At 39.9% G+C, this 27,498-nt stretch overlaps 1 protein-coding gene across 6 annotated transcripts in view; it reads left to right on the top strand.

Moving 5' to 3' along the window:
* The window catches only part of tafa5l (TAFA chemokine like family member 5, like), a 40,223-nt gene that overhangs the window by 3,139 nt on the left and 9,586 nt on the right, over positions 1 to 27,498 (top strand). For 2 of the 6 annotated variants that reach the window (XM_034877334.1, XM_034877333.1), the window contains exons 2-4: positions 9,994 to 10,143; positions 20,868 to 20,995; positions 22,343 to 22,417. In XM_034877334.1, coding sequence (XP_034733225.1) covers positions 9,994 to 10,143; positions 20,868 to 20,995; positions 22,343 to 22,417 — 353 coding nt within the window. The remainder of the gene's footprint in view (positions 1 to 9,993; positions 10,144 to 20,867; positions 20,996 to 22,342; positions 22,418 to 27,498) is intronic. The other 4 variants (XM_034877336.1, XM_034877335.1, XM_034877338.1 and 1 more) reach the window with 2 other exon arrangements.

Below are 27,498 nucleotides of genomic sequence, written 5' to 3'. Positions count from 1 at the left end.
GACAGTTAGCCTTTGCTTTAACTCAGCTCAAGGAATTCTAATGCCAAGTATACTTTTCAACTTCGAGTGGGAACACAAAAATTCCTCCTTCTAAAATATTGTGATCAAATGAGGCTATTTTGCATTTTAGAAGTGTGAATCCTCAAGATCTGTGAGCATCTTCGATTGCTAAGGTAAGCTGTCATTGCTGTTTCTGCACTGCAGTTTCCAATGATCAACTGGCAATCAAACAAAGTATAACATCTTTATTTTTTGGATTTCCTGTTGAGATGTTTAAAGCTCCACTAAAAAATATTTCTTATATTAACATTGGATCACACAATGTGAAACATGTGTAAAATGTTTGTAGTGATGAACCAACAGAGAAGTATCAACCTCTGCAGGTACCCTCATTTCAACACAGATTTCTAGCCTTTATTGGCTTGTTGTTTTGCTTTTCAGGGCCGCTAACCTTTTTCTCATGGATATCATTTCAAGCAGCAACAGGCAGCTGTATTAAGCAAAAAAGGTTCTGAGAAAATCACTCTGCTACCTGACCAGCACCAAATAGGAGAAAAGATTCATTAGATGATTCAAGTGACGTGAACACATCTACAAAACTACACTGTAGATCCTAAACGTGGTGTCGTATAACTGCAAAAGACAGCAATGGGGCTTTTTACAGCACATGTGAATAATTCAATCAGTTCTCCTGAACACAAATAACAGCACCCTGAAGCTGAGAAGCAGAGACAACAATCTATCCAGTCTACTTGCTCTGCAGTAAACTGTCAATGGGACATGCACACAGTCGAATGACAGCACACAGTTTCTGAGATATTTATACAGGCTGTGTCACTAAATTTTAAAGTGAGTCCCTGTGGCTTCACAATCAGTACAGAGCTCCATTGATGACCGACTCACACAGTCAGTCCACTCTTTGCGTTGTGGACTCTACCATGTGTCTCTCTCTGATGCCTCCTGTCCAAATGTCTTTCACAAAACAGACAGATTTTATCCTGGTAATTTATTACGGATTCTATCTTGGTTGCTTTTTCTTTTTTTCTTAGCAAATCAGCTCCTGTGTGGGAGACAGAAAGTCTTCATGGGTGACTAGAGTGATGTATTTAAACACCTTTGGTTGGTATTCACTTTTAACTCAGGGAGCATCGTCTATCTATCAGAGCATTAAACTAATCAGAGTAGCAGAGAATTACCGACTTTTTGAAGTGAAAAGGATGATTTTTCATTCCACTCTTCTTCACGGCTACATTAAGCATGCAAAAGGAGACCTGCTTTGATTATGACCTTGGCTGTAAATTCTTAGCAAATCATTGGAGCCTGCTCCTATAGGTGGCAGAGCTGTAAAAGTATGAGCATCTTTATGGAACAAAATGAAAAGATTTCTTCTTTTTTTTTTTTTTTTTACAGCTAACTCAATTTGGCAGCACACAAAGCTCATATTTCATCTCCCTGAATATGAATTCCATCTAGCCTTCAGCTTTGACCTCCCTTGTGGTTGAGTGTAGTGTACTGCTCAGTGTATTTCTGCTTTCTTATTTTCTCTGCGGAAAGCTATGTGCTTGAAACTGCTCCATCATTGGCAGAGTATTGTAAATGATTTGAGATATATTCCTTCAGTCTTGTGTCCTGCTCTATTTTCTGCCTAATGCCATATTTCCTGAGAGCGCTGTGCTTGAATATTAAAGCTGCAGTTCACATATGCATTACTGTACAGTGCTTATGGGGTCATAATAGCCTTCTGATGCTCACCATTTTCTCTGGGTTTGCCTTAAAGAAGGGGGGCATCATAGAGGGCTATGGAATTTGAAGTGAGTCACTTTGGCTTTACAGTCCACTCTGCATAACATTCAACTGAGCAACTGTTTGCTTTTGCAAGGCATACTGTACATTTATTTGTTATGCCTCAAGCCTTTATTCATCTACAAGCAATTGTCTGAGTGTCCTCTACATTGTAATATCTCTGCAGCCCAGACTGTGCTGCATCACTGCAACAGAAATTTATCATACGCCACCTCCATCATGTGTACTGTACAAGACAGACCTAAATTACAGTGTCAGTCCTAGCTCTGTAAGGGGAATATTTTCTATTTTAAAGCTGCCTTTGGCAATGTCACACAATGGCAGCTCTGAATTTTAGAGAGTGGGTTGGTCTTTAAAAAAATGTAACTGCAAAGACCTGGATGTCCAGTAAAGTTACATTAGCAAACTAAACAACAAATTACTGCTTTCCAGTGAAAAGGAAACAACCCAACACTGTTGAGTTTGACTTTCTCCAGAGGGAGCACCATCCTACTGCTGCTACAAGAGTTTCAATTTGTCATTCCCCGTGGGTGGAGTAGTATACACACCTGACTCGAGAATTAAATTTGAGCACATCTCCGGCTTCTCAGTTGGTGGGGGTGCAGTGCATTTTCCTCTATTTCTGCAGCCCCACTGGGTGCTCATGACTGCATAGAAAATCAGGCTTGTTGTAGCTTTAAGAATCCCCACATTGTAATGGGATGTAAGTACACATTTGTTAATATGAAGAGCTTTTCAGAGCACAAAACTCCAACCTGTACTGTCATCAGGATGTGAGAGCTTAAACTGCTCCTCACAACAACAAATGGCAAACTGACTGCCTGCCAAAACACTGCTTAGTTTTCCGCCCCCAGATAAATGAGCTTCATCATGTAATGGCATAACACACCCCTCATCTCCAGAAGTCACCCCTGCTGCTCCCACACATCCCTTTGCTATAGTTCTTGATTCATTTCAGCTTCAGATTCAATTGCATTCTTAGGTACCATTACAGGTCCTCTGACTTTGGCAGAGAGTTGTTTACTTGCATAAATATTGATCGGACCGCTGTAGAGTATTCAAATAGCATTCGAAATCAAACGGTTGTATTCCCTATAAACCAAGCACATTAATAAAAAGCGTGTGTTTTGCTCCACTGTTCTGCTGCCGTACTTGTTTAGCAGCAGAATCTCACAGCGCCATCGGGAAGCATATATTATGGGGTCAGTCAAACATCTACCTCTCTGACCTGGTGTCATTATTACATGATACCTACTGCGCTGCTGGCGTCAAACAGTGTTAAGGTAATGACATGCACTTGGCTGTGGCTGCCTTGACTAGCGTATGCTTAGTCAAAAGGGATCGCAGTTTCATGTCGTCCTGAGTTGCTAATAACAGAGTTGTGAAATCCGAACGGGCACAAAAGGACGATTAGGTCAGATTGATTGAAATCAGAGCAGCAGTAAAGGAAAAATCCAGATATTTACCCAGTAATTTAGATTAACTTTTTATGTTTTTTAGCCTGCTTTTTAGGTAATGTAACACAGTGAATAGTCTGGATCAACCAAAGTACCTCTCCAGGATAAAGCCTGATATCGTCTCAGTGTTGTCGTTCTCAAAATTCCTTTGCTACGTAAAACAACAACATACTTTGAGTTAGCAAGGTACATGCTGAAAATGGCTGAAAATGAATTTTGGGGGTTTGGAGCGTTTGTGGAACAAGTCTTATGGCATTTTTCCACTGCATGGTACCTCCTTGACTTGCCTTTCTTGGTTTATGAACCAAATTACCAAACCAAAAACCAAACCAAATTACGAAAAAAAAGTCCCTGGTACCTGCTAACAGGTATTTTTTTAGTTCCACCTTAGTTGAGGTTCCAAGCGAGCTAAGGCTGTACCAAAGGTGATGTTAAAACCTGCAGACTACTGATTGGTTGGAGAGAATCGTCACTATTCACTGTGTCATAATTGCTAGCAACAGACGGGGGTGTCCTGAACAAACCCGCCGTGTTTAAGTAGTTTAGCCATCTTTTTTTTTTTTTTTTGCTGCCTCCAGCTTCTATTAAAACTAAATTTGTCTTCTGGTTGTGGCAACAGCCACATGTCGAGAATCAAAAGCAACACATGTTCGACGTTCTTTGTGTGTGACGTTAGGTTGCAGCAGTTTCCTGCTATGACAACTAGCCACGCTTGCCTCACGCATGTGTCGTGCGATGAAAAAGGAGGATGGGGCACCGTGGCTGAGTCAAGCTGTGTTGAGCAGGTACCATGTAATGGAAAAACGCCATTATTGTCTTAGAGTGCTCCTTTTAACTAAATGAATACCACCTGTTCATTAGTAGGTGCAAAAAAAGTCCATTTGAATTGTTAAATTAATCCATTATCAATAATGATAATCATTATTTGCCGCCGTGAATACAGACTTTCAGGAAAAATTAGGCCAAGTAGTGTGATGTAGGTGTATGGATTTAAGATTTGTGGTGGTATAGTCAGATTGGAGAGGAGACTTGGATCCAAATGCAAAGATGACGAGAGCACAGTTCAAAGATTTATTGGAGCAAAAGGATACAACAAAAAGAGTCTTGAAGATGCAGGCAAAATATTTCCAGAAATACTAAAGATTGCACATATCAGGAAAAAGGAACAAACTTGAACACTGACAAACATAACATACCAGATCAGACCTGACCAGAGAAGCACCGAACAGAACAATAATCCGACCAGCAACAGAAACTAAATGAATTGATCCCACACAAGACAAAGCCATAACAGGGACTAAAACAAGGACAAAAACATGACAGGTATGGAAGTTTACTCAGTTCTCAATACATTACAAAACTTGATAACTGGAGCCACCACAAAAGGATACATTTATTTTGACTGATACCTGTAGCATTAATATTATAACGCATCACACAATGTTTTAAATCTTCCATAAAAGATCCTTTGAATTCATATCTGATTTGATGCATGTTAATATGATTGTCATGCTCTCTAAATTGGCGCTTTGTTGGCAGTCCCATTTTCATCCTTGCGAATGGCACGTCTGTCAAGAAAGGAACATACAATGGAAGGAAGATAATCACTGAGACTTATTATTCTATGCCAGTGTTGTGATTAGAGTCTGATTGACTCTCTCAGGAAAAACTGGTTAGATTTAATGCCAGGACGTTTGAGGCGAGCCAGCACATAATGGCTCTGTGCTATAGCTGTGTCTTTATGGGGAATAATACCAAATACAATACACATTGTCATGAATAATTAACTGAACTAGCTTTACAAGAAGTGGAATTTTTAATAAACATGGTTTGAAAGAGTAGTTTGCAGAGACGATCTCTGCAATAAAACATTGTAACACCTCACTTCCATCTGCTGCCTGCGAGGAATAATACAATCTATAAAGGAATATTGTTTTAATATGGAAATGGGATTCCTTGTCATAGTTCCTTCAGTGCAGCCTTTCATACATTTTTTTCATGGCAGATTACCTGAGAAGAAGCATAGCAATTCTCATAGCACCCAATCTGGTTTCAGTTGAATGAGACCAGTGCATGGCTGTGTCTGATGTGTTTGTTTGTTAAATCTGATTTGTATTTTATCAGTTAGGACTAACTACTGATGTATCTGCACAGTTTTAATTAAAGAGAGACACAAGAAAAAAAAGATAAGATAGATAATAAGAACAAAGTGAACGTTTTATTGATAAGTACAGTGGGGCTCAAAAGTTTTGGCACCCCAGGTAAAAAAGTTGTATTAATGTGCATAAAGAAGCCATGAAAAGATGGAACAATCTCCAAAAGTCATCAAATGACAGATTAGACATTCATACAATATCTCACAAAAAGTTATATTTTATTTCCTTCATTTACACTGTCAAAATAAAAGAAAACAAAAAAATAGTGTCTGCAAAAGTTTGGCCACCCTACAGAGTTAATACCTTGTACTGCCCCCTTTGGCAAGCATCACAGCTTGTAAACGCTTCTTGTAGCCAGCCAAGAGTCTCTCAATTCTTGTTTGAGGTATCTTTGCCCATTCTTCCTTACAAAAGTCTTCCAGTTCTTTTAGATTTCTAGGCTGTCTGTCACACACTGCTCTTTTAAGGTCTATCCATATATTTTCAGTTACGTTGAGGTCAGGAGATTGTGAAGGCCATGGCAAAACCTTCAGTTTACGCCTCTTCATGTAATCCACCGTGGATTTTAAGGTATGTTTAGGATCATTATCCATTTGTAGAAGCTCTTTAACTTCAGCTTTTTCAGAGATGGCATCAAGTTAGCGTCCAACATTTGCTGACATTTTATTTAATATATTTTTCCTTCTACTCATGAAATGTTCCCTGTGCCACTGGCAGAAATACAACCCCAAAGCATGATTGATCCACCCCCGTGCTTAACAGTTGGACAGAGGTTCTTTTCATTAAGTTTTGTGCCCTTTCCTCTCCAAACGTACATCTTTTCTTGGCTTTTTTATGCACAATAATACAAATTTTTACCTGGGTTGTCCAAACTTTTGAGCCCCACTGTACATGTCTAAATGAGAAACCGATTGCAATGTTAACAGGAAAGATAATTATTAGTTTGCTATTTTCACTTAGTGTGGTCAGAGTCAGCCAGTGTAATAAAGTTTAATAACCTCATCATGCCCAGCAGTTCTCAGTCTTACAATGACACACATTGAATTGGGAAAATTGTGAAAGCAAGTGTGGGCTCCTGGCAGCTTATTTCAGGCAGAGATACTAAGATATTTGTGCTCCTTTACTTGGTATATCTGCAGTGTGTCTGATCAAAGTGCTAGTATGTAGAGCACAGACTCGCATCTTTGCTGTATGCTGTGTTTGTTCGAACCACTGTGCAGCTCCGCTGCCACATTGCACTTAGATAGTGTTGTGATTCAGTGATCAGTGAAGGTCATCAGGGTGCCATTTAGTGGTGAGAGACAGTCTCTGTGCTCTGTATCGGCTTCCTGTAGCCCTCTAGATGTTTAACATGATCCATAGCCTGTACGGCAACGTGGCGACATCCTTGACTTGGCAAGCGCCTTGCCGCCGCAGCAGCCATATGCCCATTTCATCATGTGAAACAGAGATGAGGCCAAGTGTCTTCACGCTGCTGAGAAACCCACTGTCATATGAATTAACTCCTGTACTTATGATGGAACACTGGCCGTGGCTTAGGAAACATTACAACCCCCCCCCCAACACACGCACTCTCCGCCTTGCTGTTCTCCTCCTTTAGGCTTATTGCATGAAGCCCATTCATCTGTTCAATGTGGAAACATGGCAGCGAGCACTGATATCTGATGGCACCTCTGTCCTCCAAGCACCCACCGAGTAAACAGAGACTCGCCTTAGCAGAAAAGAGTAGAGGGTGGGCTGAGTGGTGGGTAGGGGAGGGTGGGCAGCATGGCTGAGGCTATGAAGTGTGCATAGCAGTTCTTCATAGAGGTTATTGTAAAAATGACTCCCAAGACTGGTCTAGATAATAATTTTATGTAAAAAATACACCTTTCTAGTTTAAATCACAAAGGTAGCTGCCACTGAGACCAACAACCCACCCACCAATCCATTTATTTAAAATCTGTTTGGGGTTGAGTGTGGATACTAACAGGGACCAATTATTAATACAAAAGTCTTAAGCTTGGTTTGCAGGCGCTAGAGGTTGCAATGTTGAGGTGGACCTGGGGGAAAGCCCATTAAGTGTTGAAAATCAAAGGGTTCATTTTAGGGAGAACATGAAGCTGCCATTTCATGGCAGTCTGATCTTCTGATTTGAGTTCTTACAGTAACCTGACTGTGTTACTAGAGGAAGAATCAAGGATTTGCCAACAACATTAGGGTCCATCCTCTGAGGACCATGAGTTCAGGCAAACTTGTTGGCCAGGGAAAACAATGTAAGGCCTTTGGATTACAAAAATGACAGGGTTCCATTCTATGGAGATTGTGAATTTAGTCATCAAAGTTCATGGAAATGTAAAACTTCAAGGGTCAAGGGCCGAAGGGGTGTCACTTTTTCTGATTCATAATTGATTCAAGTCTAAATTAATGTTACATTGTCAGCGCACATAGTTGGAATAATTGGTTGGGTGGTCATTGGGCCACAAAGAGAATTCCTGCGCCATAGTGGGTTAATCTCACATTGTCACAACAATAAAACCAAACCACAATCACTATCTGGAATATTTCCAACATGTCTTTCTCAAAAGCAAGTAGCTTCTGAAACATCTCAGCACCCACTGAGGCAATTTTATGAGTCATTTATGTTGATCAACAACCCTTTCAACCTTTGCCATTATTACAGTCATTTCATGCTATTTAGCAGTTAACGTCTCACTTAATGAGCCTTTGAGGGTGCTGGGAAGCAACTAGAAACAGCAGTGTAAAGGAGTGATGGTTGGTGAATGCCGGGGCTTGCCCTTACAAGAACTGCAGCACAGACTCTTCTCTAATCTACCTTTGCTGAACTGATTTTATTTCAGTGTCAGCCTGAGTGGCGTTCACTGGCAGCTTTCCATTCAATAAAGAAAAGGAAAAAAAGAAACTGTGTAACTTTGTCCAGATTATTACAAAGTTGAAGTAACTTTCCCCAACTTTCTCTGTGCTGCCATGTTCACCCTAGTGAAATTGAAATAGTTCTTTAAGTTCACATGCATTTATTTTGCACTTATTATGAAACATTCAAGCAGTCAGATTTGATGCACTCACACGTTAATATTGTTCAGCAGGTGGTGGTTATTGATTCATTTTTTAGTACTTATTTGAGGCTGCAACAAACGTCCCTTAGATTTTAAATGAAAAAGATGCTACTGAAAATGTGTCATTAACATATATTGAATTTGTTCTTTGAAATTTGTTTTTGAAAGGAGCAGACACCCTCAAGCAATTTCCTGTGATTAAAGCTGGTTTACCTATAAACACAAGACTATTAACAGTTCATAATTCCCTCAAACACATCAGGAAGGCCTCAATAAAAGACAATTAAATGTGTTCCCTTGGGTTTCCAAACACTGTACCCAAACAATGCTGCTGCCTCAACATTAAGTGTTCAATGAGACTGTAAGCTATGAAAGGCCACGGAGGGTGTATTTAATAAATCTCAACATTGAAAACATCATTGTTACACCTAGAATATTCAGTGTGACTCCTCCGAAGCGTTTGTCAGGGCCATGAATGAGCCACAGCTGCAGTTCAAGGTCATCTCTACACCTTGATAATAGTTTGACAAAGGTGTACTGTACTGCTGGCATGCTGGCATACACAATCTTAAAATCATCCAAACTCACTCAATATTTAAAATGAAAATTTTTCAATTTAGAATTTTATTTATTTCATCCCGTTCATTTCATGCCAAGTAAAAAGAGAGTGAAAAGTTTAAAAACTCTTTTAACTTCCCCAACATGCAAAAGTCAAGATAATGAAAAACAGTTACTATTACTGCAATAATCCCCCCCCCCCCCCCCCCCCCCCCCCCCCCCCCAAGTAGTCCAGTTTGTGTAATCAGAGATCACATTCTGACAAAGTTGAAACTCAAAAAACCTGTATACCTGCTATTTGTTGGCCAGGGAGTCATCCATCAATTTGTAATGCTTGGAGAACTCTGAAGTAATTCTCTTTGCTTAAGTAGAAGTGTATGAACAGCACATACACAACGCAGAGATTCTTGAGCAAGGTAATCATCATTTTAAGACATTCTGTTCATTTACTGTTTCAGTAGAGCTTAACTTGCCTGGAAAATCGGGTCTGTTGTAGAACGCAGTGCCCGGCAGCAACTGTCATGTCAACCGAGTCACATTATTACAGCCAGTGAACCATTAACTAGTTCAATTGTCAAATTAAAAAAAATCCAAAACCCAAAGATTTTAAAATTCAATTGTGTGGCTGTTAGCCTAAGACGTATCGTCTTTGACTAAATAAAAATTACATAGGATAAAATGAATATAGATCTTTGATATAGACAGCAGCCATACTGTATTAAAACTGAAGAAGCACTCTGGCCTGCTGCTTTAAAAGTTTTAAAATCCATTTTTTCATTTTTCTGTTTGAGACTGAAATGAGAGTATTAAATTGTTCAGTACTATACATACAAAAAAAGGGCTCTGTTTCCAAGCTGCCCGTTGGTTGTGTCTTTGAAGACCAGTTGCTCCTCTGTAATATGTTAATTGCAATCTCGTTATTCTAATGTGATGTACTTTGTTCCTCGTTTTTGTGTTTGGCAGGCCAGTTGGCGGTGGGAACCTGCGAGATAGTGATGCTCAACAGAGACAGCAGCGTTCCCAGACGGACCATCGCTAGGCAGACGGCCCGCTGCGCTTGCCGGAGAGGCCAAATCGCTGGTACCACCAGGGCGAGACCAGCATGTGTAGACGGTGAGTTGAATGACCTTTCTAGCCCTGGGGAGCGAAATTGTCCCATAGATGTCAAGATTTTCTGTTGGACTGAGTCAAAACAAGAGGCCCAATGTTTTTAAAAGCTAGTATCAAAAGGCGTGCTGTAAGTGGATTCTGTAATGGTTCCACCTCTCTCCCAGTGTAGTCCCCTTGAGCAAGGCACAGAAACAGCAAGTAACAGTGAATGAATGTCAAGCAGGCTGCTCTGGAAAGGAGCAACATTCTGTGGACAAATCCATGTTGAATAAATTAAAAAAAGGTTCCGTAGTTGGTCCTTAGGTCCTTAGGAACATTTTGTAATTTAATTAACTGGATGCTATTGTATTTATTGATGTACAACCATGACTACTCCCATAATAGGCACCTTTGTCTCACCTGAAGTAACCACGCAATGTATAACTATAATGAACAACAACATTCTGGCAGTGGGCTAGGACCCTTAATGTTTTTGTCTACATGGGGTCCAGGGCATGAATCTCTGCCTTAGATCATTGTATTACTTACACAGCAGTGTTGTGTTTGAACTAGAATTATTCTCTGAGCATTTCTTTTGTTTGAAGTCAAATTTGACTGTGCACCAGGTGAACACTGGATGAATGCTTGACTCATTGCTTTTTTTTGACACAGCAATAAATATGAAGTTGATTTTGTACTTTAAAAGGATATAATAAATATTTAGGTTAGTTAAATGAGTAATTTAACATACACTTTGTTTGTTTTCTTACCAAGTGTTTGATAAGAAGATAAAATTAGAGTAAATTACAACAGTGACTAAAAAAAATAGCGATAATGACAAGTAATGGCATGTCAGCGTATCCTTTAGGTTTTTCTAGCAGTGGGGGCAGGTCTGTTTTAACAACTGGCTAGTTACCCTCCGGACAGCGGCAGTCTCTTTTTTCTTTCTCTCCCTTTTCCTCCATGTGGCGTGTGTGCCCGCTCGCGGTGTGAAGCACATGCACTAACAATCACTACTGATAGACACCCTTTTGTACAGCCTTGTTTCCGATACCGTGGTTGCAGAAATGTTGCCGTGGTGGGCCGTAAAACTTTTTCATGGCAAACATTTTGACATAACAGGAACATCATGAAAAATCATAACAGGAAAATCACAGGTGTAACTATTAACATTATGGATAGATCCATTCCATTTTGTGCCCCATTCTAGTGAATCAACATGCACAATACCAAGGCCCTACATCTGGCACACCTGCATACAATGTAGACATTAATGTTATATCAGTCAAACACACTTGCGTTAGGAAATTGCCAATCGGTCTTAAATTTCCCATCATCATTTTCAGTTCATACTTTCTCCTAGAACATGTTTCATGCTTTAATATTCAAAACACATTACTTTTCTTATACTGCCTGTCTAAAAATATAGCTATATTCACCCAATGTTTGAAACACTGCCTGTATCTTTAAGCCCTCCTCGGGAAAATGCCCAGTCTACTATGATTGGTTAGCATTTTCACAACTGGGCTGTTGCATAGACATTTAAAGAAATCGACAATGTGGGGCAGTAAATTTCCAAGAAGACGAGTGAACTCTATTAGAAGCACCTTTCCGTTGATGGCTGAACGTTACCTCGCACTCTCAATCTGAGCTTGAAGACGTAGATGTGACGTGGGCAACCTGTGTGAAAGTTGTAAGTCTTCTGGTCTCTGTTCCAAGATAAATCTCAATCATTCCAAATCTTGCAGAGACGGAGAGCGTAGGTACAGTAAATGCAAGCAGATAACATAGGCACGGGCTAAATATTGTGAACTAAAATGCTAGTTAACATTAGTAATTAAACTAAAACAGCTGATGTCAGTCAAAAATGCCTGCAAGCTTCTCTTGTACAGTAGGGTAACTTGTCGACTATGTCCATTACAGCAAGTCGCGTGGATATAACACAAACCTATTTTTACAAAAACGGCTGCTATGGAGCCATAAAGTAAGATACAAGGTAAAGCCTTTTATACATTGTTGTGTTTCTTTAGAAATAAATAAGCTATATATGTAGTATAATGGGGACATCACAACCGTATGGAAGTCCTTCCTGCTCGCTTTGCGTCCTAAAGGCACAATTTCTTAATTCGGGCTGGGTGCTTTTCTCTTTAACATGATTGTCACAGTAACAGATATAAGTGTCACGTTATACTGTCCGCTCTTTACACCTGCATGAATATGATTGGATGGTACTTGTTGCACAGCTGTGAATAAGCCAATCATTGTAAATCATATTGCAAACAGCGAGTGCCAATTAGCCAACAAGCTTCATTAATTACACCTGTGCTTTTCCTTTGGTCACATATTAAAGTGGACATTTTATGCTTTTCCGTATGTTATGTTATATATACAATGTCCTAAATGAAGCCTTCAGTTTCAACAGTTTTTGCTACTCTCGGAGTGTCAGTTTAGCCGGCCTTTTCTGGCCTTCTCTGAATGATCATCTGCTCCAGGAAGGCAGGACTGGAGTGTTATTGTTTTTTTTAAAGCTACTGCTGTTTTAACATTGTCACATGTAGTTACATGCTAATGGCAGTAAAAGATATCTCAGATTAAAAGCAACTGCCGATGTAATCTGTTTGTTTAACCATCCAATCAATGATCACTTTGCCGGTCTCCCTTTATACTAAAATTTGACTCTCATCTTTGTAATTGGTTTGCGATTGGTTGGATTCTATAATAGACCTCCTCCAGTCAGCCAGTGTGACATCAACAAATTATGAGTCGCTTTTAGCCTCTTGTCTTCATGTTGCCTCTTCCGCTTTTTTTTTAATATACTCCAGCTAAATAAAGATCACTTGTAATACAGAGTGTGACAGGTTCATCCAATATCTAAGATAAGATTTTATACTGAGCCGCCTCTGTGTCATTGGATGGTATCTAGAGGAGGGTGATAAGTCAGATGAGACACAGTCCATCTGCGATGCTGATTGGATCTCACAATATCACAATCACATGCATCTATTAGTTCCATCTCGCAATGACTCATGTTAGCCATAATTTAATAGACCTGACATGAGACCGCAGTCCCACAGCCTGTGTCACGCTCCCTACACTGCTTTTAACCACCACTCCCTCTCAGCAGACGCCTCTCAGTAACACTCAGCAGATGCTAATTTACTTACAGACAGCTATGATTACAGCAGCAGGAAATTGATTATTACGGGCTTCCCGCTGCACCAAACCCTACACTACATTAATGGCTAGTGCATTAAAGATGCAACCTGTTGCTCACAGGCTCATTTAAAGGCTTTTTGCTGACAGCTAAAAAATAATGTCCATAATCACAAGGTGGAATTCTGAATATCGAGAAGACAATGAGTCTAATGCTGCCACTGTTCAGATATCCGTTCATATATCTCTCACAAGGTATATGCAGTTACTCTTGCTTTTTACTGAATTTTAGACATGTTTCATTTGTGTCTCTTAGTGAGTCTTTGGCACTCACTGAGCTGTTATTAACAAAGCAGGGGCTCACTGTCCTTTGGGTAAATTTAATATAACTCATTCACAACAGCAGCAGGATTGGATCACTGCCTCTTCTAGATGTAACTTGTGAACTTTTTGTCATATGATTATTCCTCGCTTTAAGCAGACACGTGAACGCAAAACCTGGTTTGCTTTTTAGCAGCTTGACATGAATTCCTCTTTTTGAGTTTGTGAGTAATATGCAGTATACGGTAACTTAATTATACTATAAACCTGTTAGTGTCCGGGTTTATAGCATTCTCTGCCATTTCAGTGCTTTTCCTATTTTCCCAGAGAATATCAAGTATTTCTGTTCTTATAAATCTGTGGTGTTGTTGCCTTTTGACCACACCGCAAAAGTACAAAGTAATGTACATCCACCCTGATGTGGGCAATGCCCTCCTGTCAAGACACATAAAAAGAGAAATGAACTCTCAACAGTATCTGAATACCAGAGACAGCAGAAATCCAGGTATTACACAACATTTCTTTAATCCATTATTCATATTATTCTAGTGTAACTCTAGTTTGGAATGATTTGAAAAGAGGTAGAAAGAACTACACATATAATCGCAGCATCCCCTGTTTAGTTCTAGTGGGGGATATTTTTTTCATGTTGTGGCCCTCTCTCACTCCCCTTGTGTCCTGGTTATATTTACATTGTCCCCATCTAATAAAGACAAGATAATCTAAAAAATAGACGAGATAAAGAGTCGTCGGCGCAACGATCCGTCTGAGCTGTAAGCCAGGTGAGAATGTTACTGGTTGAATGCCTCATTTCTTGACCCTTCCATGTATTTCTTCAGGTTTTTAAGAGTCTGCTTTTGCATGGAAACACCCAGAGACAATAAACTAATCTTGGAAAGTAATTTTGTTGGAGGAAGACTTGTGTCTTTTTGCTAATAATAATAAAGTGTTTTTCAAAAGCTGTGATTCACAGGTGAATCAATGCCAGAGACAATAAAATCTCCCCAATCTGTTCTGCACAGTCCACTTAGTTTGCATTAGTGCGATAATGACGCCAGATCTTTTTTTTGGATGTGAAGTATGAGAAATAATGTAACTGTAACATTGCTAAATAGGCCCAAAGTGCAGAGAAGTAGAAACAAAAACACTAACAAGTGGCATCTGTTGGAGTGTGAATAAATAAATGTCTAAACTTGTATTAGGCAACCAAACTTAACTAAAACATTTTCCTTTGGCTGTTTCGTGTGGCATCTCCAGGTCTCAGCAACCAGGATCCTGATCAATAAGATAAACATAGTGAGCTTAACAGATGAGGCAATATGCGAATGCTGATCGGAATAGCCAACCTTGGCCATCACTCCCCAATAGTTGGTTTGTGGCCTGCCAGCACAAATGTTGAACAACACCCAAAACAGCTCCAGAATCAGCACCATGGACAGCGGTCAATCCAGATTTATTTAAAGTTATTTTCTTGGAGACTTTATATGTGTCCCAGTTCCATACTCTAACTGGGTTCAAGTGTTAAGTGGGTTCATGCTAGAAAAGTGACACAATTAAGTATACCTTTTAAACAATCATTGTTTTAATTTTAGTTTATGGTGTGTTATTGCTTGTTGTTTTTATTATATTCTGGAAAATGTTTTTAACTCCCTACAAATGTAACACTTTGAGATTTATTTTTTGAAATGTAAAGGACATTATAAATAAAATGTATTATTATTGTTACTCCTTTCCCACAAGGTACGTACAAAGACAAAAATAAAAAGAACGTAAAAAGTATAAACTGTGCATGGCTACTCTGCTGAGCAGTGGTCATTATTCAGCCACCATAAGCTACTGGTCATAGCAGACCATGTAACTGGTTTTCTTCTGTAAGAGAGTATTCTTTCAAAAGTTACTGTCTTGCTTTTAATGGTTGAACAAACATTTTACGTTTAAGGTTTTTCAAATTTTAAATTGGCACTAATGTGCCAAAGTCACAGTTTAAATTAACGACATTCAGCACATCAACAGTCTGCAGCTTGTGGCCTAAAGGACACAACCAGACAAATATTTTGATCTCCCTTGCCATCTTGCTAGTATTCACACTTCTATAATGACACAACAACAAGCCTAAGTCCTGCAGTGAATAAAGTTTGTTATATGGGAGCTGATCAGCTGATTTACCAAGATAGATCTGTTCTAGCAGCATGTAATGTTAAATGCTACTCTTTATTCCTTTTTGATTATTCTTACTTAACAATGTCATACTATGAGACAAGTGCTGTTTATTTCTTCGCAGAATAACTTCTTTTGTAAGTCCCTATAAGGCCATATTTCAACGTTTGTTTGCCCTGTTTTTGTATTGCTGTGTGACAATGTTGTGCAGGTCTAGTCTGCACACTGTACACAGGAGGATTATGTGCTTTTCCTTGCTTGTCTCTCTGCTTTCACTCTAAATCTGCTCCCTGACTCTCTGCCGCTCCTTCCCCTTCTCTGCTTGGCCCGTTGTTGCCATGCCACCACATCACACTGTAATCGTATGTTGCTTGATGGCCACCATGATAAGAGTCTGTGGACTGCAGGGAGACTGTTCATATGCTGGCTAAAAGCTTCTGCTTTCACACTCCTACACAATGATTATTGACCCTAAAGGTCCCAAAAAGTGAGCAAAAGGAAGACTTCTTCTAATTTCTATTTCCTATAGACTATTTCCCTTTTTTTCAAATCTACTGTAACTTAAATTTGTTGTGGATGTTGTTTACTGGTAATGCAACTCAACACTTCTGCATGTTTACCTGTTGTCTTGATAAATTCATAAAATCACAGCACAAATTAACAACACTGTAATATCATACTCACTGATTTGTTTCTCTTCTCAAACAAAAATACAGTTTTTTTCCCCTAATGATCAACAAAGCTACAATTCAACAATCTATAAGTTACAGTTGATGACAGCCCTTCCTGGACAGACGTATATGCAGAGTTGAGCTTTACTGACAGTAGCTAAACAGCAATTACAAAAGTTTGGGATGGAAAAGCTTTTAGAAATTATTAATAAAGATCCATTAATCGAATACCTGCGTACACAAAACCACAGAATGGCTTCTCAATTTCTAATTAATGCACCCTCATTTTTCCATCCATGTCAATAACAGCAAAACCAAGCAATTAGTATTTCTGATGAAAGTGGAAGTGTTTTCCAGTCCTAAAATGCTGCAAACAGACTAGTTAGTTTTAAATATCAGACAAAAAGTCAATACCTTCTTTTCCACAGAGCAGCATTTGTAAATCAGCAGGAAAAGGAAAATGAAATATCTACTTAGTTTCATCATTAATAGCAAACCTCACTTAAGTTAGAGAATCAGTTACATATTTAGGTTTTTAATACTAATAGTATCAAGATGCTGCCAGATGGGTTTTACTATATCTTGCAAACTTTCTGGTTTGATGACATCTTGATAAACCAGCCAGAAATACAATGCCATTTTGAAATAAAAGCCCCCAGAGAAAATGCAACAAAAAAACAATCTCAGTTATTCAACAGCTTGCTCAACAAAAGTATAGTCGTTTGGAGCTTGGCTGATGGCTGCTTTTAAAATGTGTTTAATGTTGGATTTTTCTGTTGTCATAATTAGAAGTGAAAGACCATCAGGCATCTGGCAGCAGGTTGAGCTGTTTAGATGACAGAGGGCTGAAAATCTGGCCGCTACAAATTATTATCCAGCCAGAAAGCCTGTAAAGACCTGTAAAAGTGTTTCTGGTGCCCGGCAAAGCTAGTTAGCTAATCTTGTTGGACATTTATCAAAAAGCTTCATTATTTGGATGATTATTAAATTACCAGTAGAGGTGCACGATATATTGTAGAGGTGGTTCATGCTTCTGTTTAAGATACTCGTTCCTGTCTCTCTGAAATTGTGTCTTTTATTTTGTTGTACCTCGTCTTAATGCATTTTACATGAGCTGCCTGTGATTTTAGTAAAAAATTGATGTTATTTTTTACTTCTGCAGAGGAAGAATTTTGTCAGACTAACAGTATGTCTGGTTAAGGACTCACTGTTATGCCTCCTGCCCTGCTCTGAGTCTCGTCTGGCAGTGCTATGTTGTGAAGGGCAGAGCTTGGCACTGTGCATGGGGGGGACAGATGGTCTTACGTGTAATGTAGTTTGAGGTCCAGAATTGTGGCCCAGCAGGGTCTCTGGCAGCTTACAAGCCTGGCCCAACGTCCACGGTCCCTGTGTGGGACTCTGACAGCGCCAACAGCAGTATGGGCCACCCAGGTGTCAACCAGACAGACAGACTCTCTCTGTCTCTTCCAACCACCCCAGCCAGCTGTTTCACCTCTGCTGCTGCTGCTGCTGCACACTGCCAACATCACAAGCAGGAAAACCTCATACAGGCCTGAAATCATGTTCAAACACAAAACAGATATCATAATAAAACCACAATAATCCTCATCCATTTGCATTATAGCATCATATAATCAATACTCTAAGATGAAATATGACAGCAGACAGATATTTTCAGACAGCTTCAGCTCAGAGGCTTACAGTCTGCTCAGCATACAGTTGATGTGTGTGTGGGTGGCTGTACCATATAAGCTTTTTAATGTGTCCACAATTGCTCGTGTCAGCATATTGGATGGATAGGTTTGATGGATGGAGACAGGCTGAAGCCAAACTGCAGCAGTGCTGTTTTGTAACTGCTCGTGTTATTCATGATGTGGTTATGGATGAAGTTATCATGGCGACGCTCTAATCCCAACCAGTGCTGTGCAACCAATCCACAGCTTACGGCACCATGAAATTCATCAAGTCATCATAGATCAAGTCACACTGTCATAGGCGGCATTGAAAAAGTAAGAAGGGCAAGCTATCGAGTGCCTGGATACTGTGGCAGCGGTTGAAAAAGGCATTTATTTTAGCCAACCTCCGTGACTTTGGGCTGGCTGGGTTGATGCACTCCACAGTTAGTCAGCATTCCCACCACTTTGCCGGCTCAGCTTATATTCCGTGCCCTGGAAATTGAGTTGTTCTGGCCCTGTAATATACTCAAAACTACATCTGCAACTGACTGATAAATCTATGCTTTGTTGCGCCTGACTAATGGCTGTGAAAATGAAATCTCACCACGGCATGTTGCTGTGTCAAGAGGAAGGTCACTTTAGATTTTCTCCTGCACTCTGAACCTCTGTTCACAGGGGAGCCAAGATGACCATTTTGTCTCCGTGTTAATATGTTCTCATGCTTGTTTGGTTTAATGAGATGACAGGTTTCTAGATTTATTTTTCTTCCACTGCTTCGTCTCCCAGCTGCCTGACTACACCGTGAGCACAGGCTGGAAAAACACGGCTCCTGTCTCGATGTGTCAACAATATCTATTATTTGCTGAGAGCATGGCTTTATATCTACAGAGCGGTAATTGTGTCTGAGTGTGTGTATGTGTGGTTACATACATGAGGGGAGCTTGATAAATAGCACAAGTTGACAGATCTATATTGCAGAGTAGCAGTCGGGGTATGACACTCCAAAGACCAATTTCAGACTGTTAACAAGGTCTGGACCAGGAATACCTCACAGCAAAATGTCACAAGGCCTCCCTTTCCACACCTCTTTCCTCTCCCTCTCTCCGCTAGTTCTCTGTTTCGCCCTCAGCTCTCCAGTGGACATTCAACGAATTGTAGTTCCTCTCTTTCAATTTGGCGACCATGTTACCTCGTTCCACAATGTGCTGCCCCCGGGGGATCATGGGTAGGCAAGAGCAGTGGCCTCAGCCAGGTCCGCGGAGAGTTGTTAACCTTTCAGTGTTGCTTTAGCACGCCGTGTAAAGAACAATAAGAGCTTATCAGCACCAACCACAGCGAATGCTAATTCAATGTCATGCAGATAGACTGCAAAGGGATCGCTCTTACAGCCTGTTGTCTCCAGCAGACAAATACCTTTAAGAAGACTAAAGTTTGTTTCTATACTGTATCCCACCCCCTCTAATCTACTTATTGAAATATTACTGATTCCTATAGTATTAATAATTTGTGTGCATTAATTAGAACATGAGAATAAACAACATTGGTAACATGTTTAAGGGCTATCAAATATAATATCCACCCAAATTACCTCTTTCCAAAATCCAAACAAAACTCCTTTTACGACATTGATGCAACCTGTAACCTTAGTTCATACTGATCCAGTGTAAATAGGAATGAAAATATAAAGCATATTCATTAGGTATAAGCAGAAAATGTACCATTTTATGCCATCATTCTATCTCCACAAATGCAGGGCAGTCCCAATTATAGTACTTCTCTTCTTTTGCAAATTTTTTATCAATTCTCTTTTAACTTGGTAAAAGGTGACTAGTATCCATTTTTTTGGTTGCAGTTACAGCATTTGTTGTGTAGTTGTTTTGTTGCTGCATTGAAAAGGTTTACACTTAAATTGTTAATCTGTGCATTTATTTGTTACATTTTGTCTTTCAAAGTGAGGAAAGCAATGTCAAGGCTGGTGTTGCCTTAAACAAAACATAATGATCCTTGTCACTTCCACACCTATCAGATTGAATCAGCCTATACCCCAAAACGCAGGTATTTGGTTTCGGACTGAATAAGTGGAATTGGTACATTCCTAGTGGCTATAGGGCTTATTCAGCCATTACTGCAAATCAAGAATGAACTCATGCTCTTGCTATACCTGCTATGATGCTCTATTCACTCCTGGTGCACACAAATATTCGTGCAATGTAATGCACAATATGTCTGGCCCTGACGGTGAAGAGACCAGAGAGCTAACAGGTAAGCTATTTGGTAAATTGTCCACTGAGTGCAAGTTTGACAGCAAATTATACAGTGTAGCGTGAGTAAAGTAATTCCAACAATATTATGTTGCATTATGGTACTCATAATGGTACACATTACTTTCAACCTAGAACCTTTTACCTAGCATTACCACACAAAAAAACTATTTTCAGGAAGAAAGTGTGGCAAAATAATAACATCAACAAAAAAGAATCATTCTGTGCAGCTGCAGTAACAGCAAGCATTAGAAGAAGAGTAATTTATGGAACGCCAGCTGGCCTGTAAAGGTTACTACCACAGGCAATTCAAACCTGGTAGTTCAACAAGAACCTAATTAAAATACTACAGGCTTGCAGACACACCAGCACATGAAGATGCTTTCCTGTCTAGTGAGCATAAAATGGACAGTTTTGTTTTTTGTTCCAGAACATGTTGACATTTTGAAGTCTCTGTGATTCTGTCTGTCTTATTTGCCTCTTTGCCCTCTTGTCTTTTGCCCTCTCAGCGCGAATTGTGCGGAGTCGTCAGTGGTGTGAGATGGCTCCCTGCCTGGAGGGCGAGGTCTGCAGCCTCCTGTTCAACCGATCCGGCTGGACTTGCACCAAGGGCAGTGGTCGCATCAAGACTGTCACGGTAATTTACAAGACATGGCATGAATATACGCCATACGCACTTAACAGCATCACGCCAACATTTTAGCATGGGTAAACCCCCAAAAGCTGATAAGTGTGATGTTATGTAAAGCGAGAGCCCAGGTTTAGGTAAAGTTTTTCACCAGATAAACCTGATTTCTTCTGGGACCAGTTTAGATACACCAGAATTTTAGGAATGCTAAGAAGGCTCAACTGCATTATCTAAAAAAAAAAAAAAAAAAGGTCAGTTGTAATATAACTATGTAATATAACTTTGGTCATGAGTCATGTTATGGTCATGAACCAATTTTTGCTGTTGTTTACATTCCACGTGTCTGATTATGGACTCTGCGAAGACTAGCAACACATAGGGCTGAAATGAAATCATTGGTTGTGACATCTTTTGAGGCCCTAAGTGCAACATGCTTGAAATTTCAACTAAAAATGAGCAGTTCAGCAGCAGCTTTCTTCCCACTTTGATTCAAGGTTGATTCCCCTAAAACAAACTTAGATTAATTTACTCTAACAAGAGATCAGAGGCTTTAGGTTTCAGTGTCATGCTGAGAAAATGAATAACAGCAGACAACGGTCCATGACCTCTCCCTGACTTTGTGAGAGATTTAAATGAATGCAAAACATATATAAATTTTTAAAGCCTTCAATATGGTGTCATCTGGTCGTCTGTAGGCTCCTCTCAGTGCAACATGCATCCAATGCCTCAGAGCTTCCAATGTTTCAGTGCTGATTGAGGCTCTGCTCTGTGATGAACTTTTGTTCTATTCACAATACACAGGAAACACAAAGCCAGCATGTCTTATCATTGAGCCTTTAGATGGTGGTGTCATTATAAAGGAAGAATTATTATAAATATTTATTATGAATGTTTGGAAGCCATGAGTGGAAAAACAAAAAAACTTTAAAGGTACTTTTTTTCCCACCAGGTGACTGTCTTGCTCCACCAATTAGCTAATCTGTGCTTGAAATGTCCATTAAGCACAATTATAGTTAGACTCCAATACTGGCTCCACCAGCATGTGTATTCTGTGTTTGTGTTCAGTGGTTGGCACTGCACAAGTCCAGTTTTTTTGAGGGATGTAACTTACCGAGACGGTGCGAGTGAAACAGCACAATACAGCATGTTGATGTTGGCATGAGATGACAGGACGGATAGAGCAGGAGAGACTGCTGTCCTCATCGCAAGGTACACAAGCTCAAAGGTCAACCTGTGACTGGATCGCTTGATTTTCACTCTCTCTTTCCTTTATCTCCCTAACTTGTTGTTTCTTTATCTCTCTCTCTCTCTCTCTCTCTCCCTCCCTCTCTCTGCTCCTCCGCCTCCTCCGTCCAGCAGCCCTGGGCAGCTGGGGCAGATTTCATGCACGCATTCCCATCGTGCTCTAATCTACCCCGACAGCACACTTAGGTTAGTGTTTTGCTTTTGTATATACATTTACAAAAACAAATGCAGATTACGTGTTCCACTGCATATTCTTTATTAGCTGTTGCTGAGGAAAGTTTTATTGTAGAAGTTAATCACAAGTGATGCTGCTGTTTTTTGTTTGAGGGGGCAGGGATAGGGAGGATTTGGCAGCAGAAGAAAGGAGGTATCCAGAGGTATTTGTTGTAAGACCTGAAATGGGAGGATAGCCGTTCTAGAAGATAAGTGAAAATGAGAAATCTATAAAGAGGATTGATCAGGGTGGAGCGTGGAGAGTATATGGGGAGAGAGGGGAGGGGGGGGGTGGGGGGATGAGATAGTGCCATTCGGCCAGTGGCCAAGCTCTGTCCGTCCACGTCTTTGTGGGAGTATCTCAAGTGTAAAAAGGGAGTTTTAATTGTGAGAGCATCTGTCTTCACATGTTCATAATCACAGTACAGAGGAGCACTCAGTGTGATAATGTGGTTTTCTGAAAGCTGGTAATGGCTGCACTCATTATTAATGCTGTTGTGCGTAAGCTTGACGTAGGTGGAGTTAGCCACTGAAATAAAGTAACAAATGTACTTGATGGCTGCAGATCATGCATCTGCCAAAATGCATAGTATAATGCTTATATCGGTCAAACATAGGGTTGGGATTCTATAGAATTTTCATAACATCTGAATCTATAATTGAACTCGCCTATCAAATCAAATTCTTAGGTAACAAAGTTAAAAATGACTTGAAGATTCAATTAAGATCTGTACTTTTTGGACTAAGAGAAACACTTCAGTTTTGAGTGGCAGCCTAATTATTGTGCATAACCTGTAGCTATAACCTAACCATAAGATAAGAGCATATTAAATGTTGATTAAATGAATCTGACACAGTAAAAAAATGAATGTCGCCTACTGACTGTCATGTTTTTGTTTCTTTACTGCCACTGTATGTTGGATTCAGTCAACAAGCGAAAGCTGTTCCTATATTGAGTGCGGCTGAAATTAATAAAAGTGGATCATTTTGCCCATTTTAGTGGAATGGAGATACAGATCTATTTGCCCATCACTTTGGTCCAGTAAATACATCTCAACAATTATTAGACAGATTACTATGTACTTGGTTTCTGACACCCTCCAGAATAAGACTCTTAATTTTAGTGACCAACTAATCTTTTCTCTATCACCACTGTGACTCCAAAAGGTCTCTTTGACTGATGATTTAACACTGTCCACATCATAATGAAAACTGAATGAATGTCCATGAAATTTTCTGTGAACATTCATGGTTTTTTTGGGATGAATTCTGACCTTTAGTCTTGTGTCGCTATCAGTCCAAAATGTAGAAGAAATATGAAAATCTTTAAGGCAGTCCTGCCATGAGATTTACTGAGCGCATTTATTCTCCTCAGAGGAGGAACTCTTTGCATTTTGGACACGCTTTTAGCCGCCCTCAGGCAAAAAACACAAACTTTGCACCAGAAATCATGCATTCAAATTTACATGATTTTGATAAAGCACAGTCATGCTTTCGTGGGATAAAACCCTCAGATTTATACAACCCCATGGCGTTTCCTCGAGTGCCCATTCATGGCCAAGTTACTGTAAGAATAGCTAGTTAAAGGAGTGCTATGCAATTTTGGCAATTTCTTTGCAGTTTTCTAGCTTTTTGCTTGCAGGTTTCTCTTTAGAGCTCCCCCTACAGCTTCGGAATACACATTTGGAAGCTTGGATGTCTATGAACTTGTGTCTGACTCCTCGCTTGATCAGCCTGCTGTTTCCTCATTCTCTGTTCCTCTGACAATGCTTTCCTAGCTTTCTGCTTCTTTTTTGTTGGCTTCAACTTCACTTTGTTACATTGCAAGACCTGATATGACAGGATACGTCCTGACTCTGCCCACCGGCCCAAAGTTGCAAGGGGGATTTTTTCCGCTCACAGGCACTAGGGGGAAGCGAGACGGCCACCATTCAACCCCCAAAAAGTCATATAAACATTCCAATGACTCTGAAGCGGTTCAGTTAAGGTAAATTAAGTTGAAAAAAAAGGCACAGTTCCACTTTAAGTTTGTCCAAGACTTGTCGCTCGAAGGGCTTTACACTTTCTATCTTGATCAGTTGGTAACTCTAGATGCAGTGTGCCAATATTAATGACATTTAACCTTTAACCGCCCACTGCTCCACCTGCTGCACATTAGCACTATGTCTGTATGTTTTACAGGCTGCTGGTACAAGGAAAAAAAATCATGAATTAATGTGTCAATGAATGAGACCTTTTTTCATACGTTTTTCCACTCAATGTAGTCAAGAACACCCTGTCATAAAATATAATCCCAAATACAATGTATCGCAGAGGGTACAACTGAAACCTTTACATAAATGGTGTCTCTCCAGTCACTACCTTCAAAGCACTCTGGCTGTCAAATTATTTATTAAATACTTGAAAACTTCAAAACTGTGAAAGGTTCTAATAATAATTCAAATAAAGGGCATTGTTTAAATGTAGGTTAATTGTGTTGAATGGTTATTAAATAACAAAGACGCACACACACAAACGCATTCACGCACTTACGCACGCATGTGTGCGCACACACACACACACACACACACACACACACTGTGGACATATTTCCCTGCACCTGCAACTCTTTTTAAACACAGCCTCCTCTCCGCAGCCTGTTCTCATGTGTGTGCAGCTCACGGTGGCACAGCCAGGTCACACGCTCCAGCCTAACCTGCTAATGGTGTTTGCATATGCAGCCTGCTCTCCACTGCCAGCTATCCATTAATATGAATCACTCTCTGGAGGCCCCCCCAAACAAGCTGGCAATTTGTCTTCACTAGTGAGCCGCTGAAAGGTCTACATACGATATTCTCTGAGGTGAAAGGCGCAATTCGGGAGGGGCGGGGCGTTATGAGGTTGGTTTCATACACTTGACAGGGGAAACGAGGGGGTGGATTTCAATTGTTAGGTTATACAAGAGCACAGTTGTGTGTTGTGTGTGTTAGTGTGTGAATGTATAAAGGGTGGAAAGGGCTGTCAGGTGGAAAATTGACAAGACAGACAGACTGAATTCAGAACAGTGAAATGTTTTTTCCTCTTTCCGGCAAACAAGAGGGTTGTGCAATTGCATCACTTGCTCCCTGCTTAGTGAGAGCTCTGTTGAGAGTACTACTGAGCTCTATTATCAGCCTTTGCTAATCAAGTGATGGGCTGAAATTTAAACTCTGCATAGAAATGCTTCTTCATTGCAGGATAAGCCGAGACTATTCTCACAAATATTATGTTGTGGGCTTCAAATGTTACTTCACAGGCTAGAGAGAGCTTAAATTATGAGTACTTAGTACTTGAAACCCTTATTTGATCATATTCAGAATGCGGTTTGATGTGTACTTCATCCCGCAGACAATATACAACAGTAGCTGGGTTAAAATTTCGTCCGACACCTACATGACAAATGCCACTGTTCAGCTAGTGTGTGGCCTGTAGAGACCCAGAACAGTTGCAGTTGGGCATTTTTGCCAAATGAAGGAGAGTTGCAAAATGGACAGCACACACACATACATACACACACAGCACGACCCAGTGGGCCAGAAAGGCTTGCATCATGTTCTTTAAAAAAAAAAAAAAAAAATCTTTTTTTCTGCTCTGGTGGTCCTCCACCAGCTATGTGCTCTTTTTTCCAGCGTCAGCCAGAGTAAAAAAAGGTAGTGGAGTGTGTGTAGTCCTGCCAATGCTGCTGTTAACATGAAGACATCATAACCAGTACAGTCCCTTTGAAAGGATGCCATATGACACATAATCTTGATTTGTAAAGGAGAATAAATAAATTGATATATATACCTTAATGAGAAATAGAAAAATAGGGAAGCAGGTGTTTGAATAGAAAATGTTACAAATGTGGTGGGAAAACCAAGAAGAATTATATTTATTACCCAGCGTCAACACAAATGTTCCTGTCCAATTATGAAAGAGGTGATAAAATTGCACAGACAGATGATGCAGTTCCACAGTGTAGTTATATAACATAAGCTTGCACCTTAGCTATAAAAGCTTACATTTTTATAGCTTTCATGTCAACAACAAACAACTAGGCAGCCAAATCATGTGTCACCATGGTCACTGCTGTGCTGGCAACCCATCTGACCAGAGACAGACTTCTAATGAGCTTGCTTCTGTCAGCAACTCAACTGTTTGTGTGCAGCTTCCTGAAATTAATTGTTGATAAGTCGGGGAGGTTAGAGAGCAGAGATGACTGATTTCTGGTTGGCTTGGTACATTTAGTGTAAAGGATGGAAAAGGATGTTGTTTCCAAGTAAGAATAAACACAAAAACAATAAGGTTTAAAAGTGAGTTGCTGGTGAAAATGTCTGAACGTGTCATCAATATTATGAGTCTAAGGGTGACATCATCTCACTTTTTCTCCAACTGCAATTAAACTTTTTGTCGACAATATCTTTGAATTGATGAAAATGTCCTTATACCACTAAGATATCAGCAGAAGCAGGTAACATTATTTCACCCCTAGTGGAAAAATCCTGCACAACAAATCCCATGAAAAGACTACCAACAATAAATGTATCCTTAAAATAAATAAGTATATTTATAATTTTGACTTGACAATTAAAACAGGTGACATGTCACTTCATTACCATAAGTACACACATACTGTAGTTTATTTTCAGTCTATCCTACCTAAACCATCCTGCAGCTATAAATGCTCACTAGATGACTAAATGTCTATTAATCAGCTGCTGAAAATAATCCCCACATATGCACTATTTACTCCTGTTTTACATTACATTAAAGTACATGTCATTTAGCTGACACTTTTATCCAAAGTGACTTCCAGTTAAGTGCTTTCAACCTTGAAGGTGTAAACTCCAGACAACAAGTGGTAAATGCAAGTACATTAGCTTTAAATAAGCAAAACTACTAAGAGCAACATGGACGTGCAGCTTTAAAAATGTACACTCACCGGCCACTTTATTAGGTACACCTGTCCAACTGCTCGTTGGCAACTCAGTGCATTTAGGCATGTAGACATGGTCAAGAGAATCTCCTGCAGTTCAAACCGAGCATCAGTATGGGGA

The sequence above is a fragment of the Etheostoma cragini genome, chromosome 7 (genome assembly GCF_013103735.1).
Source record: "Etheostoma cragini isolate CJK2018 chromosome 7, CSU_Ecrag_1.0, whole genome shotgun sequence".
Taxonomy (NCBI): Eukaryota; Metazoa; Chordata; class Actinopteri; order Perciformes; family Percidae; genus Etheostoma; species Etheostoma cragini.
This window is presented reverse-complemented; position numbering and strand designations above follow the sequence as displayed.